General features: G+C 49.9%; 1 protein-coding gene across 5 annotated transcripts in view; it reads right to left on the minus strand.

Moving 5' to 3' along the window:
* Positions 1 to 573: 573 nt before the first annotated feature.
* Positions 574 to 20466, minus strand: part of CHKA (choline kinase alpha) — a 62708-nt gene continuing 42815 nt past the window's right edge. For 4 of the 5 annotated variants that reach the window (XM_059932241.1, XM_059932238.1, XM_059932242.1 and 1 more), the window contains 9 exons: positions 19504 to 19617; positions 15574 to 15707; positions 15078 to 15182; positions 14240 to 14298; positions 12535 to 12622; positions 12015 to 12123; positions 9105 to 9211; positions 7654 to 7735; positions 574 to 1804 (listed from right to left, as the gene is read on the minus strand). In XM_059932241.1, coding sequence (XP_059788224.1) covers positions 1745 to 1804; positions 7654 to 7735; positions 9105 to 9211; positions 12015 to 12123; positions 12535 to 12622; positions 14240 to 14298; positions 15078 to 15182; positions 15574 to 15707; positions 19504 to 19617 — 858 coding nt within the window. In that variant the 3' untranslated portion in view covers positions 574 to 1744. The remainder of the gene's footprint in view (positions 1805 to 7653; positions 7736 to 9104; positions 9212 to 12014; positions 12124 to 12534; positions 12623 to 14239; positions 14299 to 15077; positions 15183 to 15573; positions 15708 to 19503; positions 19618 to 20466) is intronic. The other variant, XM_059932239.1, reaches the window with a different exon arrangement.

Genomic DNA, 20466 nt, shown 5'->3' on the forward strand with positions numbered 1-20466 from the left:
CACAGGGCAGCAGCATCTAGGGCTCAGTTGTTTTTTTTTTTTTTTTAAATTATTAATTTATTTTTGGCTGCACTGGGTCTCCGTTACTGCGCGCGGGCTTTCTCTAGTTGCGGTGAGCGGGGGCTACTCTTTGTTGTGGTGCGCGGGCTTCTCATTGCGGTGGCTTCTCTTGTTGCGGAGCACAGGCTCTAGGTGCACGGGCTTCAGCAGTTGTGGCTCGCGGGCTCTAGAGCGCAGGCTCAGTAGTTGTGGCGCATGGGCTTAGTTGCTCCGCGGCATGTGGGATCTTCCCGGACCAGGGCTCGAACCCGTGTGCCCTGCATTGGCAGGCGGATTCTTAACCACTGCACCATAGCAAAGTCCCTAGGACTCAGTTTTATTGCTTGGATATCATAACACACTCACCTGGCTAAAACTTTCGGTGTCCAGAAGGCCGGGCAGTGGAAAGTCTCCCTCCTGGACAGCCCAGTGCTCCCCCCTCCCTCCTGCCCAAGGGCTTTGCCTCCGGAGCCGGGTGGACGCACCGTAGACCTCCCCGAGACTAGGGATGCATCCGAGGGTGACAGCAGAGGATGGGCTTTTACCTTTTTTATTGTTTGTATAGTACAGTCTTTGTGGTAGCAGGAATGTATGCACAAAAAACAATTCAAATAAAAGTTCAGAGTGAAAAAAAAAAGATTTATCCCAAAGGACTTTTAATACATACGGATTTCACAGCTATACTCTATCCCCGCCCCCATACTCCACACACGGGCTGCGGTTTCCCACCAGAACGACCACATGAGGTACACCGGGGAGCAGTGAGGGCAAGGTTTCCCTCCCGCACCCAGCACACCGAGGCCCCAGCACCGGGGCGGCAGGAGGCTTCCCTGGGGCACGACCATGCCTGGGGGCGGGCAGCGGCCCTGTCACAGGAGCCCAGCTCCAGGCTGAGCAGAGGTGGAGGGGAAAAGGCTGCAGAGTGCGGGACAAAGCAGTCCGCTCCCTGCCAGGAACGCGGATTGGGCGGGGGCGGGGGGCATGTGTGTTCACATGTCCCCGTGCCGCCTGCTGGCCCTCTGTGGCCACGGCCCACTGCCTGCCCCAGAGCCGGGGTTAATAAAGCACTTTCAGTTAGAGGGCATGGCGGGGCTGCATCCAGTGAGGGTGAGATTCATCTGAGATTCACCTGCAGAGGAGAACACGGAGGACAGGCAGCAGTCAGCGAGCAGCCAGTCGTCCCCGCCTCTGTGCACCCCGCACCTCGGGGGCGGTCTGCGTCTCCCAGGACCCGGTCAGGCCGCGGGCATCGGCAGTGTCGCAGCCCACTCGCCGCCCTACACACCCGTCACCCACACAAAGCCCGATCAGCGCTGTTCACCAGCGTGGTCATTAACATCCTTTAAAGATCAACATTAACCAAAAAGGCACCTGCAGTGACACTGCTTACTCGTGCTGTTTGCCCCACCTGACTGAAGTAGAAAATGCTTTCTCTAGGTTAAGGGGGTCTGAGATGTTGCACTATTGCACTAGTGTACTATAATTCTGCTTCCTGATCTCATGTCAGAGTCCTAGTGAAATTGTAAACAAGATATGAAATAAATGTTCCTCAATTTTAATACAGTCTTTCGTATCATACACATGTGTTCGGCAGCGAGACGTCCGAGCCTTCTTGCTGCAGGTACAGTAGTCGGAGCACAGAGGGACCCTCGGGCTTGGCCGCCCCCGCGCAGTCCAGGGACGCAGCGCAGGCGGGCCTCCCCAGTCACACCCCAAGCTTCCTCTTCTGGTCGAAATAGGCATCGAACCTGGCTTGGGCATACTCCTAGGAGACAGAAGGAAGAGGGGCCTCACCGAGGGTCCCACACGCCCCCCGGCACAGAGCAGAGCAGCTCCGCGTGCTGCAGGCCATCCAGGAGCCACGCTGCTCTCAGGACGGTCCTCTCCCGCTGGCAGCAGCCCCGTTCACCGGCTTCCCTTTACCCTCAACGTCCCCCGCTCGATCAGCTGCGCCGGCCCGGCCCTGCCATCCCAGACGGGAGACGGGACTTCTGTCTATGTTATCTGGTGCAGCACGGTTCACCGACTCATTCACCTTGAACGCTACAGACGCGGACTGACGGACACAACAGAGGCTTCTCTGTCAAAGCCCAAGGTCCCTGGGGCGTTAGCAAGTGTAGACAGACGGTAGGTGCCACCTGTTTGCTGCAGCACGATTACTAAAAGGACACCAGGAGGGAAGTGAGAAAACCTGGCCAGCCACCGGGCCCCTGGGTCCCTTCCCCTCCCTGTCTGCCCACCGGTGTGCGGAACACAGTCTCTTAAGGACCACTCCAAATCGAAAAGTCTGCAGTGCTAACTGCCAGGATTACAACATCAGTTCAAAAAAAATTAACGTGGAGGTATAATTTATATACCACAAAAATTAACTCATTTAAAATGTGCGGTGTTCGCTAATGCACACACCTAGCTCAACACCAACACCACAATCACCCTCAAAGTTCTCCTGGGTCTCTGCAGTCAAGCCCACCAGATCGCGACAGAAAGCTTCCACGTGAATGTAAGCATCCGCTACGTCCCCTCTGGTGTCTGGCTTGTGTCTAAGACACATCCACGCTGCCGTGGGCGGCAGTGTTCGTGGCTGAGCAGTTTTCCGTGATACGGCTCCAACACAGTGTGTTCACCCGTTCATCTGCTGATGGGCATGTAGGTTGTTTCCAGTTTGGGGTTACTGAAAATAAAGCTGCTGTGAGCACTTGAATACAAGTCTTGGCGTGGAAATAGGCTTTCATTTCTCTTGGATCAACACCAAAGAGAGGGACTGCTGGGTTGTATGGTAAGTGTACGTTTTTTTTTTTGTTTTGTTTTAACTTTTCATTTTATTGAAGTATAGTCGATTTAAATTTATTTATTTATTTATTTATTTTGGGGGCTGCTTTGGGTCTTCGCTGCTGCGCACGGGCTCTCTCTACTTGCAGCGAGTGGGGGCTACTCTTCATTGCGGTACGCAGGCTTCTCATTGCAGTGGCTTCTCTTGTTGTGGAGCACGGGCTCTAGGTGTGTGGGCTTCAGTAGCTGTGGCACATGGGCTCAATAGTTGTGGTGCACAGGCTTAGCTGCTCCACGGCACGTGGGATCTTCCTGGACCAGGGATCGAACCCGTGTCCCCTGCGTTGGCAGGCGGATTGTTAACCACTGTGCCACCAGGGAGGTCCCGGTAAGGTAAGTGTATGTTTGACTTTTTAAGAGGCTGTCCAACTGTTTTCCACACTGGTCTCACCCTTTTACATTCCCACCAGCAATGTATATGAGGTCAGCTGCTCCACAGTCTTGCCAACATTTGGTATTGTGAGTTTAAGTTCTAGCCATTGTCATGGGTGTGCAAAGCATCTCACTGGGGCTTTAACTTGCATTTCTTTTATGACTTTATATCAAGCAGATGAAAAGATGCTTACTGGCCATTTGTTTATCTTCCGTGTAGTGTTCAAATCTTTTGTCCACTTATAAAGTAGGTTGTTTGGTTTCTTGCTGAGTTATGAGTTCTTTATATATTCTAAATACAAGTCCTTTGTCAGATATAAATTTGCCTTATTTTCTCCCAGTCTGTGGCTGGGCTTTTCATTTTCTTAATGGTGTCTTTTAAAGAACAAAAGTTTTAAATTTTGATTAAGTCCAATTTACTGTATTTTTTTTCTTTGAGGGTTAGTGCTTTATGTGACCTAAGAAATCTTTGCCACAGTTACGAAGCTTCTCTCCCGTTTTAGCTTTTACATTCAGGTCTATTATCTGTTTCAAGTCAATTTTTGTGTAGAGCGCAAGTTCAAAGTTCATTATTTTTTTCCATATGGCTTATTCAGTTGTTCCCGCATCATTTTTGGAAAATCTAATCCTTTCCTCAATGCATTACCTTGGCCTTCCTGTGGAATACCAGTTACCTATATGTGTAGGAGTCTATTTCTGGGAACTCTAGTCTGTTCCATCTGATTTATGTCTATCTTACTACCAACACCACATGGTCTTAATTATTGTGCTTACTAAGTCTTGAAATTAGGTAGCTTAAGTCTTCCAACGTGGTTCTAGTTAGTTTTAGTGTTTTAGTTATTCCAGGGCCTTTGCATTTTCACATAAGTTTTAGGATCAGCTTGTCAATTTCTACCAAAAGCCTGTGGGGATTTTGCTGGGGTCACGGAGACGACAGATAGTTTGGGGGAGAATGGACGTCTTAAGATTAGGTCTTCTAAATCCACAGATGTGGTATCTCTCTTTATTTAGGTTCTTTTAGCAATGTTTTATAGTTGTCAGTGTACAGATCATACACATATTTGAAAAATTTTATCCCTAAGTATTTCAAGTTTTTTATGCCATCGTAAACACAATTAAAATTTTTTCATTTACAGTTGCTTCTAGCACGTAGAAATGCAACTGGGTTTTGCATATTGACCTTGTATCCTACGACCCTGATAAACTCACTCAGTAGTTTAAATAGCTTTTCTATTGATTCCTCTGTATTTTCTCATGTGCATGATCATGTCACCTATAAAAATAAAGGCAGTTTTTCTTCTTCCTTTCTGGTACTTTTGCATTTTATTTTTTTTTCTTGCCTTCCTATGCTGGCTAGGCACCCCAGCAGCCTGTGAGGAGAACTGAACACTAACACCCTTGCCTTGTTGCTCTATATTTGGGGCAGAGGTGGGAGGAGCATTCAGTCCTTTACCATCGATTACCACGGCAGCCGTATAAGAGCTGTATATATGCCCTTTACCTGGTTCAGGAAGTTCTCCTCTATTACCAGTTTGCTGAGACTTTCTATCATGAACAGGTGTTGAATTCTATCAAATGTTTTTCCTGCATTCACTAAGATGATTGTATGATTTTTCTCCTTTACTCTGTTAATACGGTGAATTACACTAATAGGTTTTCCAAATGTTGACGTTAACCTTGCATTCCAGGGATAAATGCCACTTGGTCATAAAATATTATCCTTTTACATATGTTGGATTTACTTTTTGCCAGTATTTTGATAATGGTTTTTGGGTAATGTTCATGAAAAGCATTGATCTGCAGTTTTCTTGAAATGTCCTTGTCTAGTTTTGGTGTCAGGGTCATGCTAGCCTCATTGAATGAGTTGAGAAGTGATCCCTCCCCCTTTATTTGCTACAAGTCTGTAGGGCTGTTATTATTTCTTCCTTAAATATTTGATGATATTCACCAGGACCTGAAGTTTACTCTATAGGTTTCATTTTTTTTTTTTTTTTTTTTTATGAGGGTGTATATGTAGCCTTGAATGCGTGGCTAAGGAGGCTAGTAGCATTTATGTTTTTTTTTTTAATTAATTATTTCTGGCTGCATTGGGTCTTCGCTGCTGTGCGTGGGCTTTCTCTAGTTGCGGCGAGTGGGGGCTACTCTTCATTGCAGTGCGCGGGCTTCTCATCGCGGTGGCTTCTCATCGCAGTGGCTTCTCTTGTTGCGGAGCACGGGCTCTAGGTGAGCGGGCTTCAGTAGTTGTGGCTCGAGAGCTCTTGAGTGCAGGCTAAGTTGTTGCGGCACACGGGCTTAGTTGCTCCGTGGCATGTGGGATCTTCCCGGACCAGGGCTCGAACCTGTGTCCCCTGCATTGGCAGGCGGATTCTTAACCACTGCGCCACCAGGGAAGTCCCAACTCTATAGGTTCCTGATTATGAGTTCAACTTATTTAATAACTATATGGCCATTTCTTACGTCAGTTTTGGTCATCTGTATCGTCCAAGAAATTGGCACATTTCAGGCAGGTTGTCAAATCTGCAGACAGAGTTGTTCATCATCGTCTTCTATTTGAACATCTATAGAGTCTGTAGTGATGGCCTCTCTTTGTTTTGGTAATGTTTGTCTTCTCTTTTCTTTCTTGCTTAGTACAGCCAGAGGTTTATAAATACTTTTGTGGTATCATTAATTTTCTCTATTTTTTGTCCATTTTACATTTCAATGATTTCTGCTCTTACCTTCATTCTACTTCTATCTACTTTGGGCTTAATTGGTTTTCCTCTTTCTAGCTTCTCAAGGTAGCAGCTTATATCACTGGCTTGAGAACTTTCTTTGTATCCAAGACATTTAAGCTGCAAAGCCATAAGTTTCCAAATGCTGCTTTAGCTGCATCCCACAAATTCTGGTATGTTGTGTTTTTATTATAATTCCAAATATTTTCTAATTGTCCTTGTAATTTCTCATTTGATCCAGGGTTTATTTAGAAGTATACAGTTTAATTTCCAAATAATTGAGAATTCTCCAGATATTTTTGTGGTTGCTGGTTAATGATTTCCAATTAAATTGCACCGTGGTCAGAGAACTTACTCTGCAGTAAATTTGAGGCCTGTTTCACAGCCCAGCCTGTGGCCTATCCTGACGAAGACTCCACATTCTCTGAAAAGGATGTCTGTCCTGCAGCTGTTTGGGCTCCACACGTGTTCATCAGGTAGAGCTGGCTGGGGTGACGTTCAGGTGTCCACCCTACCTGTGGCAGGGTTTCCTGGGTCCACCCGCTACCTAGAGGTGTGTAATCTACTTGGTGAATATGCCCCTCTTTCCTTTCAGGTTTGTCACTTTTTGCTCTATGTCTTTTGTTTCGGTCTGTTTTGTTTTGGCTGTGCTGTGTGGCATGTGGGATCTTAGTTCTCTGACCAGGGATGGAACCCATGCCCGCTGCAGTGGAAGCGTGCCGTCTTAACCACTGGACCGCCAAGGAAGTCCCTGCTCTGTGTCTTTTGAAGAATTCAGGGGCACACACACTGAGGGTCTCTCTATGTCCTGCAGATGAAGTGATTGCCTTCACTAGGATGCAACGCCCTTCTCTACCTTCAGTGGTTCTCCTTCTCTGAAGTCCACTTTGTCTTACAGTAACATCTAACCATGACTCCAAATCTGCTTTAAAAATCCAAATTTCCCCTTCTTTTGCCTAAGAGCATCTGTGCATTACCAAACCTTCTGCCTAGAAGCAGAAACCATCCTCACTGAGGACCGAGGAGGACAAAATGCACCAGTCCTTTCCCACCACCTGTCCCAAAGCAGGGTGCTCGCTACACCTGTGTGCACCCCTGCCCCAGGACACCCCCCACCACTCACTATGAAGCAAAGTAAAATGCCAAGGACAGCGCTTAGGTTAGAATAAAAAGACAGCCTGGTTTGGTACAAACTTGCTGCACAAAAGGGGGTCTAACTCAATCAGCACCAGCTTCCAACTCTTAAGTTGGGTGCTGTAGGCCAGAGGATGGGGTGATAACAGGCAAATAAAAGAAGGTACGGTAGGTACCCCCCCCTTCACTCAGTGTCCCTTGTGTCACAGGGGACTGAGGTCGGGGCTGGACCTCAAGGGTCTGGATTTCTAACATCCCCCATCAGAACCACAGGACCACAGAGCACTTCTCTGAAGCAGGGGAGGCGGGACCTGCTGGCCCTGGGAGTGAGGGCAACTTCCACAGGCAGACACAGCATCAGCAAAAGCGGCTTCAATTATGCAGCCTTCCTTTCTCCCTCAGCTTCCCCGGGGGGAGCCCGCTGTCCTGGTGCTGGTCACCTGGTTCAGGTACTCGGAGGGGAACAGGTAACCCCCTGGAAGGAACAGGCATTTACTGCCGAGCATTCACGTACACGGAAGCATTTCTTTCCTGGGAGCAGAAGAGAAAAACCACCCCCAAAACATACCATGTACCCAAATTCAATGGATGAAATCTTGGCCTGTACGATGGACCAAAGTCCCCAGAAGAAATGGGACGCAAGGGCAAACCTGTAATTACAAAAGCAGGAAATGCACATGAGATGTGTGGGACCAGCTGGAGGACCGATGACGTCATTTCCTGCCAGATGGACGTTCTAACTCATCTGGGTGCAAACTGTCTGCCTTGGCCAACCCAGTGGGACGATACTCCACAGCAAGAGAACAGCGGGAGCCCACAGCCATCCTCTCCCCACCGCTGGCCAGTGACCTTGCAGGTGTGAACACCCCGACTCCCTGTCCCTGGCACACGGACAACACTCGCAGGACCCACCCGGAGGCCTCAGTGGCCACTGCTGGTGAAGCGTGGGTCACACAGGGAGAGAAACCCTCTGCCACGCGCGTGAGCGCACAGCCTCGGCGGCCCCTGCCCCACCAGCAATAGGTGGAGGAAAGCGCGGGCCTCCGCACAACCTGCTGCCATTCCCCATCCCCCTCTCCCCCGGAAGTGAATCAGGAGGAGGGTGTGGCCCAGGCCCCCACCTCTAGGCTGTGCCATGCTCCTCTTCACTGCGAATCCAAGTTCTTCTCAAAACAATGAATATAAAGCTCTAATTCAGCAACGAGGGCTTCGGTGCCCTCACCAGACCTGACTCTGCTTCTCTTCATCCCTGACCCACTAGATCCCCTGGTGCTACCCTTTCTGTCTGGGTCTCCTCCACCTCTGCTTTCCTATTTCCATCCGATCGAGAACCGGGGAGGGAAGCTCTCTTTTGCAGGCGGAGCCGAGGGGCCGCCAGGGTGGCCTCAGCGCAATGAGAGGGCTGGGGACAGTTCCGAGGACACCGAGGAGGGGCTCTGTGCTGAGGGAGGAGGGCCACGGTCACTCAAACCATCACTGTTAACTAATAATCTCATGGAAGACCCCAAAGATTAGGAATAACTCAGGCCTCCTGACCAAAGAGACGAGTGAGTGTGAGTACACAGTGGTCTAGACCTTTGCGGAATCTGGAGCTTTCTCAGCCCTGCTTTGACAGCTGTTGAGGAAACAGATTTTTAATTATTTTCTAGGAGAACCACGTTACTCGGTGGCACCCAGCTCTCCAGGAGCACGAGTGAGAAGAGTGAGCAGGCCCTGGTGGCAGCGGCTGTGCAGTAGAGTCCGCGGCGGGGATGATGGCTCGGAACGCCACGCACGCGCCCTGACCTGGTGCACAGGCCCTGCTCTCCTCACTGGCCGTGTGCTGACATCTGGGGGATCCGAGCACACCCAGCCACGTGGACGAGAACCAAACGTTCTGTTTCTGACAACGTACAAGACCTCGAGATGTATGGCTGTGAGGGAGCTCCTAAAATACTCCTGTTTGCAAGGAGCCATCCCAAGTACGCACTATATAAAGAGGGAAGCTATCGTTACAAACCGACAAAGGAAAAAATTTACCTATTGACTTCAAGCAACATTTCTTCTTCTATAACGGACTTTTCTTCATTACTGAGGTTTTCAAATTCATTTTGGAATGCAGCCAAGTAATTGGAAATGAAATGGAGCTTAAAAAAAAAGCAATGACATTAGGATCAATGATGGTTAAAAAACAGATGATGTCAACGCTGTCACGAAGCGCACACGTCAAGCGTGACCCTTCCGGACGTCAGCGAAGCCCGCCACCCTGCTCTGCCCAGGGGCGTGGTCCAGGGAGCTCACCCACCCGGCTGGGATCACCGGGTTACAGTCAGAGAACTAATGGACTCGATGCCGTACTGTCGGCAAGACCACTGCTTCTGCAGAAAGTAATTTAGGTAGAGCTGTTTCTTCTAACTCACACTCCTGTCTTCCACTGACCGCAAAACAGCATCAGCCTACTCCACACCTCCCCAGCCTGGCTGGCGCTCCACGCGGCGCCGGCACGAGGCACCACGGCACCCTGACGTTCGTCAGCAGATGCTGCCTCACTCAGGGCAGGCGCCGGACCAGGAGCTGTGAAGGGGCCTTCCACCCCTAAGATGCTGTGATGATTTCCACACTTATGTCCATAAACTGGCAGCGTCTGATTCTGGTTTGGAGAAGACACAGTTTACCCTAAGGTTCTACCAGGTTGCACGTTGAGTCTACATATGAATTAGGATTTATGAGAGCCCTTATTCTTCACTATTTCATACCATATCAAAAGGCAACAGAACACAGCCAACTTCGGCTTGTTTGCTTTTGTAAAGAAGAAAACAGCCGTCAGTCTTTCTTCCCTGTAAGAACCCTTGCTACCTGGTTACCTGGCTGGAAGGCACCCCCCACCCTTTCCCTGTGTCGCCTCTTCCATCTTCCTGCTCTAAAATTGGCTTTCTTACACTACGCCCCCTCCTCCACCAGAAAGCATCATTCAAGATCAAGCACTGTCCTAGGCAGGGGGCCGTAGATTCTGAAGTAAACCTGGCACAAAAAAGATGACTGCTGATACCTATTAAATTCTGTGTAACAGGCACACTCCCCACGACAACAAAACAATTTTTGCAGATGAGAAAACTGAAGCACAGAAATAGTCAGTACGTTACAACCAGCAGTGGCAGATCTGGGATTCAAATCCAGGCCCATTAGTTTTTAAAACCCATGCTTGAACTACCACCCTAGATGGTTTAATTTCTTGGAGACACTAAACGCTGAAGGTGGCAAATGAAGATAGAAAATTTGAAGAGACTGAAACCCTAAGAAAGTGGTAATTAATGACTTTCCCTCCCCCAAAAGTTCTAGGCCCAGATGGTTTTATGGGCAAAGTCTACCAAACTTTCAAACAACACCATCTTAGATAAATTTGTTCCAGAAAATAAAAAGGGACACTCAACTCATTTTGTAAGACTAGTATAATTTTTATTCCAAAAGCAGGTATGAATAATTTTTTAAGTGAACATTAAAGCCCTGTTTCACATATATGCATAGATGTAAAACTCCTAAAATAAAAAATTGCCTAACTGGATCCAACAGAGCATTACAAAAGAACGTTAACTCGTTCAAATAGTTTATTTCAGGAATTTCAGTATCGTTTAACATTTTAAAACACTTCAATGGATTAAAGACAGAAAAGCATGAGATTACCTCAGTAGATACAGACAGGTTATCTGATAGAAACCAACACCTGTATGTGATTTTAAAACCTCTCAGAAAACAGGAATGGAGCTTCTTTACATTTCCACTGCTGTGCAGTGTCGGGGGTTACACAGCTCTGCCTTCCACTAAAATGAAATGTGTCTTCTTACTGAAAATCTCCCCTTACTGGTTTGAGAGTTCTCATCTCTGGAGCTGCCTGCCCAGTGTTTATAAAAGTCTAATTTCTTTTCAGCATGGCAGGAACCTGAAGCCTGCTGTGTGTTCCCCTCCCTGGGGTCAAGAGCCCCACGTTCTCCCACCCTTCCTACCCACACAGCTTGAACTCGAGGTCCAAAACCGTCCTGGTCACTCTGCTCTGGACACACTCAAGGTCATCAGGTCAGCCTGAAAATGAGGCCAGAAGAGAGCAGCCCAGGTCTGGCCACACGGCAAGTCTGTATTTGAACGGCTGCCCTTGAGCGTGGCCACCTGCTGGAGACTCTCCCCATGCCCAACTCAGGCAGGTGCTTGAGAAACATCTCCTGAGTGAGCTACTGCAGCAACTGACTGCATCCCTGTCCTCACCCCCAGCCCCTGGGAAATGTTCTGACCAGGCGGGGATCCCGGGAGAAGGGATGTCGGGCAGCAGGGCCGCCCAGCGCGGGCGGAGCTGCTGCCCTGCAAGGCTGGCAGAGGTGGGCGCAGTGCCCCTCTCCCCAGCCTGCTAGCTTCTGCATCACTACGTACTTACCCTCAACCCAAGGCTTCGGCAGAGGCTGAAGAATGGAACAGAGGGCTTCCTGGGGAGAGATTCCCACAGGACTGACTCTCCAGTCACTGGACTCCCACAACCCAGGACAGGAAAGGGGACTGGGAACTCGGCCACAGCTACCGAACCACGGTGCCCACAAGACTACTTCCGCCTGCACAGAGTGCAGCGAACAGAGGGAAGTCAGGGATCCCCGGAAGAAGGCCACAGAGCAGGACGGGGGCTGGGCTTTGGGGAAACACTGGAAGGAGTTACACAGGAGGCTGTGCTCCTCTCTGACTGGATGCAGGTTACCTCTGGCACAGGGATTTGAAAAGGCTGGACTCAAATACTGAGTCTCTATCTTGACACAAAATAACATTTTAAAGCAAAAGGACCTGCTTAACCAACTCCATGGTTTTAAAAGGGCATCTTTAAAAGCGAAGCTGTAATCATCTCTGACTGGGTAAAACTGAGGTATGTGATTTACTTCTCAGCAAGTGTACTGAATACAAGCACGAGTCTCCTACCTGTTGCTTCCTGGTGGGATACTTCAGGATGTTTGCTCTGAAAAAAGGGTACTTTTCATAGTTATAATCGTACATCCATTCACAGAAATGATTCCCAATGTCGAATCCCCTGAAAAAGAGCGAGAGGCACAGAAAATGAGGCAGCAGCCCCGCTGAGAGCCCCCCCACCCCGGACCCCAGGGTCCCGAAAGCATGACTGCTTCAGTGACAGGACAGACCAAAGCACCCTGGCCCGCTGTCTGAGCAACTGCTCAGGAGTGCCGTCCTGCGGTCAGTGCTTTGGTGAAGCCAACGGAAGGCCAAGTTCTGGATTCTGAGGACCTGGCCCCTGCTCCCCACTGACGCAGCTGAGAACGGGCTGTGCCGCCCCACGCGGCCATCGCGGCCGCTGGGACAGAAAGTGCTGGCCTCCAGGGACGAAACTTCCAACTCAGGATGGTACCGTGACCTACTTTCTCCTTCGTTTCGCACACATATTAAAATACTAAGAGAATCCTGAAATAAAAGCATTTGACTTTACCTGTAGTTGTAACTGCTGTATTCAAAGTCGATGAGCATCAGTTTCTGGTTTTCAGAAGTCTCCCTGCCTTCCAGCAACAAGATATTACCTGCAAAAAGGTTTGGATGACATGACCTTTGCTCTGGGCATGTTCTGTCATTGAAGGCGCAGGTCTCCAACCGCAGGGCCCAGGGTGGTTCTGAGCCTGTCAGGGCATCCTGACCACGCGGCGAGCTGACGTGGCCCTGAGTCACGGGACAGGGGACAGGGTGCCAGGAGCAGCACTGACCTGGGAGGCCTGGCCCGAGAGCCCTGTTGCCAGCAGCCCAAGAGCAGCGTGGCCCTGGGCTCCCCTGCATTTCCACACGGGGGCAGGAAAGGAAAGGTCTGCTCGGTACCCTGGAGCTCTGGCACCCCCAGCAGCCCCGAGGCGGGCGGGCTGTGGCCCCCAGCTGGGAAGCTGGGTCCTGGTGTCCACACAGGCCCCACTGCTTTGCCCCCAAGGAGGAGAGCACAGCCAGCGCTCCCATGACCATACTTCCCCTAAGGCTGAATTCTGGGCAGAAGGGGCTTGGCTGCCAGACTGGCTCCCCCGGCACATGCTCGGAGAGCCCCGCGCTCTACCCAACGTGCTGCATCTCTCACGGCGGGGCTGGCGGGCGGGATCTGGTGAGCCAGGTTCAAGGCCTTTCGGCACACATCGTCCGTTTCCGGGAGCCATTAATAGGAGAACCGGGGCCAGACCCAGTGTCCAGCTCCCGCCCCCTCCACACTCTCCCCGCGTTGTTGTCGCCGGCGGGGGCCTCCCTCAGCCCGTCGGTGACGTCTGGGCCGTTCACCATCACCCGCTACACACACGAGGCTGCGGCTGACTTGGCCACACCCTGCTTGACCTGACTTGCCCAGCAATCATCAGCTAATTAGTAACAGGTATTCTGGCTCAAACTAACGTCTCACTGATGACAAGTCTTCACCAGGGACTGTTCTCAAAATCAAAAACAAGCCGTAGAGCCTGGAAAGGGCCCGAGGGTGGACCTCAGCCAGCTGTGCTGGGCAGGATGAGGACAGCAAGGCAAAGCCAGGCGCCACGGCAGTATCGGGGGGAGGTGCCCGGCCGGACGGGGCCTCTGACGAAACTGTTATGTTTGAAATAACACTGGGTAGAGTCTGGTTACAGTAAGGGGTACATGGGAGTGCAATTTTTTAAAGCAGAGAAACCCAAAGTCATTAGAAGCATGTGAGCCAATGCTGAGAGAGAAGGGGGCTCTGGCCAGTGTCGTGGGCTGCAGGGTGCAGAAGGCAAAGGCCCCCGGACTGGTCGAGGGGGCCATCTTACTCTTTAATGCCTTTCAGACTGACAAAGTCAATTGACATGTTTACCGAAAGGAGTTAAATACTGAACAAATATGTGACTTCGTTTATCCCAGCTCTCGGTTTAGTGGATAGTCTCACATTTTTTCTTACAGAAATGGGATGATACCCTACACGTTTTTCTAAAACTTGCTTTTTCTCCTCTTGATGTATCCTGGAGATTTTTCTGTTGGTTTGTATAAAACTCGACCTCACTCTTTTTAATAGTCACACAACACTTCGTGCATGGCTGTGCCATAATTCCATGCACCTAACCCTCTGTTCATGGGCACCTGGCATTTATCACACACACTGGAGGGAATCTTCTCAGCAGACACACGAGCCCATCTTCAGCGTAACAGGTAGCAATTCTCACCTTCCTGACAGTCATTGTGACAAAACACGACTGGAGATGGAGTGGATTCAAGTAATGATCTGGAAAAGGAAGGTTTTGCTGTTACTTCTCACCCTTTCAGCTCCCTCCCGTGGCAGGACCTCTGCACACGCTCTCCCCACTCCGGGGGGCCCTCCTCGGAGCCGTCTGACCTCGGACCCCAGGCAGAGCCCTCTGTGTCAGTCTGTTTTGACCTCTGCTTTCCTTCATAGCTCTCATCACAACCTGACATTTTTTTATTTACTTATTTTCTCTCTCTCCTAACAAAAGAGAAGCTCCTTGCAGACTGTCTTGGTCACATCTCCTCAGAGCCAATCCTGATGCTGGCTCAGCAGACACTCAAATATGTGAGTAGTTAAAGGTGGAAATGCTGACACTCGGGTGACAGATGAAGGCTGGAAGCCTGCGTGCCCGCTGCACCCTGGACACACCAGCGTAGCCTCTACTCAGAAGCCAGCGTCAAGCTTCTTACTCCATCCCCCGCTAGCTTGGGCTGATCTGTTCCCCTCATCTGCTGACACTCGCTGGCCTGCCCCCATGGTTCTTGTTTTTTGTTTTTGTTTCAGAAAAAACCTACCGCCCTAGTCACTGACCAGGACTAGAATTCTGGAATTTTACTTCCTCCGTGAAGACACTCATATAAAACTGTAATTCCAGATGACAGAATTAATGTTTAAACTCATCCCACAAAACCAATGTAAAACACCAAGCCTGAGGTGATGCTTCCTAACGTTCATTGAAAGCAGGTGTGGTGACTAAGAACATTTACATTTCTGGACAGATGTACTTACTAAGTTAGGAAATGGAAGCAAACACTCACCTCAGGTTTTCTAGTTCCAAAGGCAGGTTGTAACTGAGGAATTTGTGGAGCTGCTTAACTTTGGATTCCCCGGTAAATTTAATTCTCAGCACTTGATTCAGGTATCTTGCAAAAGAGGGGAACAAAGGATCAGTGCTCAATTCACCTAGCTTGCCTTTGGGGCTCTAGTTCAATGTAACCATGCAAAACCCGCAGGGCCCCTGACCCCAGACGGAGAGGAGGGAAAGAGCCGGGGCTCAGCACACTCGAGGATGTGGGTTTTCTGCCCATCCAGCCTGTTCAGGAGCATTTCTGCAAACAGTCTTCCTTCCTGGTTCAGGAATTGATTTTTACTCGCAAGAACAATTTATTCATGAGACAATCATCACCAGCGGACAGCCTGTGCGCCGGCGGTCCAGGGAAGGCCTCTGACCCGCACGGCAAGCAAGAGCTGCTCCGGAGCCTCTGGGAGCCACCGGCGGGAAGCTAGGTGAGAGCCCAGTGGCTGATCACTTACTTTTCCATTGTTCCAAAAAGCCATTTTGGTTCCTTATTGAATGGCATTTTCATACCATGAAATCTGGCCATTTTCTCAGCTATTTCTGCGGAAATATCTGGCAAACTTAATTCTTCAGTGTCTAATCGCCGGCTCTGGAATTAAAAAGGGGAGTTAGAAAATGGCATTCATCCAGGTAACCCTGAAGCATGAGATCACACAACCCTAGAGCTAGAAGCGTCTCTGTAGGGCATCTAAGTCTCATCCAGGGCACAAAATTCCTCCAGAATGGGCACTGTGCCCTGCAGACAGCACTTCTCAGGGAGGGGCAGGCCAGCCACAAAGGTCCATTTCGCTGTGACAAAGTCCTTCTCACGCTCCTATGGTCCTGCCCTCCCGTTAACTCTACCCCACACTGCGGGGGCCTCCTCCCTAGGCTCAAAGCGCCGGGTCGTCAGCGGTTTATGCCGTGGCCCGCGTCCAGCTCCCCCACTGGCGCGGCCCTCCTCTCAGACACAGGGCAGGCGGTGCGGTGCTCAGAGCAGCCTCCCAGCAGAAGGGGCGCCAGGCACTCGGGGCGAGGGTTTCGCACTCCTGCCTGCGGGGCAGCCCGGCGCCCCGCCTGGCCCGGAGCAGGCTCTCGGGGCGAAGCCGACCAGGGACACGTGTGGCGGGGGGCTTCCTCCGTCTCCTGCAAGTGCAGCCTGAGGTCACACTCGTCCTGGCTGCACTTTCACGGCTACCCACGGGAGCACCTCTTATCTTTTCCAAACCAACCACTTCCCTACCGAAACCCAAGGAGAGATTCTTCTGAGAATCCGAAGCCATACAGCACAGGAGTTAAGAGTGAGTGTCCCCAAGTTAGAGAAACCCCAGCTCAAATTCTGGGTTTAACGCTCATTTCAACGCTACGTGGCCAAGGGTGTACTTTTATACCTCTGTGCCTTGTTTTCCGGATTCTGTATAATGGGAACCAGGACATCAAGTCCCCGACAGGGCGCTCTGAACTAAAGCAGACGCTGCAGGCCAAGGCCCCGGGCCAGCACCCAGCCAGGGAAGTCTCAAAAGATGGCAGGTGCCTTGTGATTGGAGCTGAGAGCTCCCTGAGAGCATCAGGCTCAATCGTCCCCTCAACCCCAGAATCTCCCAAGTTATCAAGTCGCGACAAGGACAGGGGACTCGACGTCTAGTGGTGGAACACCAAGGATTCCTCGAGGCGGCTGGCGCAGCCTTCATTCGGCTCTGTTAAAAAATGCCTGTAACTGGTTTGGCAACGGGGATAATTTAAAGCTAACATGCTCAAAGGTGAACAAATCTTGGAATCCAAGTTCTTTTCCCAGCACAAAGAAATATAAGACTGACTACCATTCTCAGAGGTCACTGCTCTCATGTGTCCGCTGGAAGACAGCCATGGGAACAGGTGAGATGGGACTTCATCTCACCCCATTCAGCGATCAAGGGTAAACCTGGAAATAACATACGCTATCAGGCTGAGCCAAATGGAATCGCTGTTTCTGGCGGGCAGAAACACTTGAACGCTGGCAGTTTCATATGGTTCAACCTAGCATTTTAAAATAAAAAAAAATCTTTACTATGTTATGTAGTAAATGTGTACACGAGTACAGAACTTTAAAAGGAGAACAAGGACTTCCCTGGGGGTCCAATGGTTAAAACTTCACCTTCCAATGCAAGGGGTGTGGGTTTGATCCTGGTGGGAGAGATAGGGGGCCAAAAAACCAAAACATAAAACAGAAGCAATATTGTAACGAATTTAATAAAGATTAAAAAAAAAAGTTAAAAAAAAATAAATTACAAAAAAACCAAAAAACCAAAAAACCAGAACAGTAACTATTCCACAGACATAACCACCTACGTGCCCTGATCTCAAGCTTTGTTTCTCCTTGAGACATTTCCATTATTCTAAGTTGTGTTCACTGGTCCTCTACCTTTTCTAAAAAGAGAAGTTTTATCACATGTGTATTTATTAAACAATTTGTATCCTGCTTTTTATTGGGCTTTATACGAATGGTATGATACCATTTGTAGTCTTCTGCAATTTGGTTTTATCAACGTTATGTTTTTTAAGATGGATCCACGTTAGCATTTATAACCATACGAAATGTTTTGTATTTCTAAAATTCTTTCTAATACTTTGCTATCTCATTTGATTCTCATGCTAGACAGATGTTACTGTCTTTAATGGGAAAACTATAAATAAAACTATAAATAAACTACAGGGATTTCCCTGGTGGCGCAGTGGTTAAGAATCTGCCTGCCAATGCAGGAGACACGGGTTGGAGCCCTGGTCCAGGAAGATCCCACATGCCGCGGAGCAACTAAGCCCGTGTGCCACAACTACTGAGCCTGCACTCTCGAGCCCGTGAGCCACAACTGCTGAGCCCGTGAGCCACAACTGCTGAGCCCGTGTGTCACAACTACTGAAGCCCATGCGCCTAGAGCCCATGCTCCGCAACAAGAGAAGCCACCGCAATGAGAAGTCCATGCACTGCTACAAAGAGTAGCCCCTGCTCACTGTGACTAGAGAAAGCCCGTGCACAGCAACAAAGAGCCAACGCAGCCAAAAATAAATAAATAAATTTATATTAAAAAAAAAAAAAAAAAACAAACCTACAGCCAGGCGCCAGGGAAGAGACTGAAAGGACTCTTCCATACAGGGAGGTACAACCATTCCTTCCGACACACCTCAGGCTGGCAGCCGGCACACACGGCACCACATGTGAATGAAAAGAGGGCACCCCGCCCCCTCCAGCCCCCGCTGGACGCAGGCCTGGCGAGCAGAGCACCGTGTCAGCCAGGTGTCCTCATGCTCTGCACCACCTGCACGACTGTACCGGGCGGCCCTGCACACCGAGGCCTCTCGTGCCAAGACATCACATGAGGCAAGACATGAAGGCGGCAGCCCCTAGCCCTTAGGGAGCTCACACAGCTCAAGAAGGGGAGCCCTTCCATGAGCGGGAACACAGGCCAGCAAGGCTCGGCATCTCCACCCAAACGAGCCGGTCACCAGGCCCAGAGTTGCCCCACACTCAGCTTTACAGGGAACTCTTGCGGCTCAAAGCCCTCTTCGGGGCTCGGGGCTCGGGGCACGGGGCACGGGGCGGGGGGGGGCTAAGCACACAGAACTCTAAACGAGGCGCGCTGGCGGATGCTAGGGCAACACTAACAATGGCTCAGCACAGCAGGGAAGGGAAAAGTCCTGACCCCTGCAGAGGATCTGAGCAAGGCCTTGACACGTGAAGGAACCTGACGGGCACATGAGGGCAGGGGAGACCCTAAAGTGAGGGGGGGCAGTGGGAGACAAGGGAAAGAACAGTGGTGGCGCCCGCAGGGCAAACTCAGACACGTGGCACAGTGCGGGGCAGGGCCACGTCCTGCAGCGAGTTCTATAACCAAGGCCCGGAAGTTGTTAGGTTTCACAAACAGGCCTCCTCGAAGATTCTGGGGGTTCGGTCCCAGACCAGCACAGTAAAGCGACTGCAACAAAGCGAGTCACGTGAATTTTTTGGTTTCCCAGCGTGTCCAAGAGTAATGTTTACACTATACTGCACTATTAAGTGGCAATAACATGTCTCAAAAAACAATGTACATACCTTAATTAAAAAATATCTTATTGCTCAGAAATGCTAACCATTGTCTGACAATGCAGGGCCACCACAGACCTTCTATTTGTAAAAACCCAGCATCTGCGAAGCTCAGTTAAACAAGGTCTGCCTGCATGTTTCTCAATGGATGAATGTATCTTTGCAGGAAAGACAGAGGTTTTGATGTAAATTCAAGAGAAATTTTGTTTTTCTTTACTTCTGTGATAACACAGGCCACATTTACTATTTCGGACCACAGCGCCTCGGGCTCCTGCAGTGACGGTGACGAGGCAGACTCCGTCTTCTCGCTGTGGCTCCCATCACCTGACCAGCCTTCCGCACATCTTACCGGGATAAACTGCTCCAGGCGGCCTTGGGGGAAGATGCCAAAGAGCTTTGGCCCCAGTGACCTCTCTGCGAGGATGGCAAACATAACGCTCTCCAGAACCATGGCCTCGGCGCCCTGAAACAGATGGCAACACACCAGCCGGTTACTGAGTGTGGACCACGTGCCAGGCATCAGCAGTCCTTTCACATGAGCCGTTTCACCCACTCCCACAGCAACCCTGATTGCACATCATCATCATTATTATTTTCACCAATTGTTTTTATTACCACTGTCCCCACTTTAAATACGAAGAAACAGATCTGTAAACTTCAGGATCCATGCTGGCAAACATCACACTATATTGACGAGATTTAAAATTCAAGTTGAATTTAGGTCACTGGTTCTAAAAATAGAACAGTATCGATATTTTATTGCTTCTATTTATTTTAAAACTCATATGAGTCTCACCCTTGGCATCTTATCAAAGGTCACAACAATTCCATCCATTCTGGCGACGGTCGATCTGCTTTTCGGTCGAGAGTGCCCAGGGAAAGAAAATGGTTCAAAGGGCCCTCTGCCCATGAAACTGGCCTGCGGGGTCCCCCACGGGGTGCGGGGTCCGTGCCAAAGTGCACCCTAGCATAGGGCGCTCAAGGTTTCTGTTTTCTGCTCTAATCCCCAGTCCTCTCTGTCATTTAATGTTTGTCTTCTTGTCTTCACCTCTTTGACACTCCTACGTTCCACCTTTAGTTACTCCTAATAACTAAGTGGGATCTAGAGCCATTCTGCCTTCAAAATCCACCTTTTGGTCTCAATTCAAATCCATTCCTTAGTCCTCTTCCCTTAAGCAGGAAATTACAGCTTAAGAGTTCCCGTCGGCTGGGGTGAAGGGCGGGAAGGAGCCCCGTACCCAAGTCTCTGAAGGAGCTTCTACAGATGGAACTTCTAGGTCGACGTGTCGGGAGGGGCACCAGGTGTGGTCTG

This window comes from Balaenoptera ricei, chromosome 8 (genome assembly GCF_028023285.1).
Source record: "Balaenoptera ricei isolate mBalRic1 chromosome 8, mBalRic1.hap2, whole genome shotgun sequence".
In the NCBI taxonomy this organism is placed as follows: domain Eukaryota; kingdom Metazoa; phylum Chordata; class Mammalia; order Artiodactyla; family Balaenopteridae; genus Balaenoptera; species Balaenoptera ricei.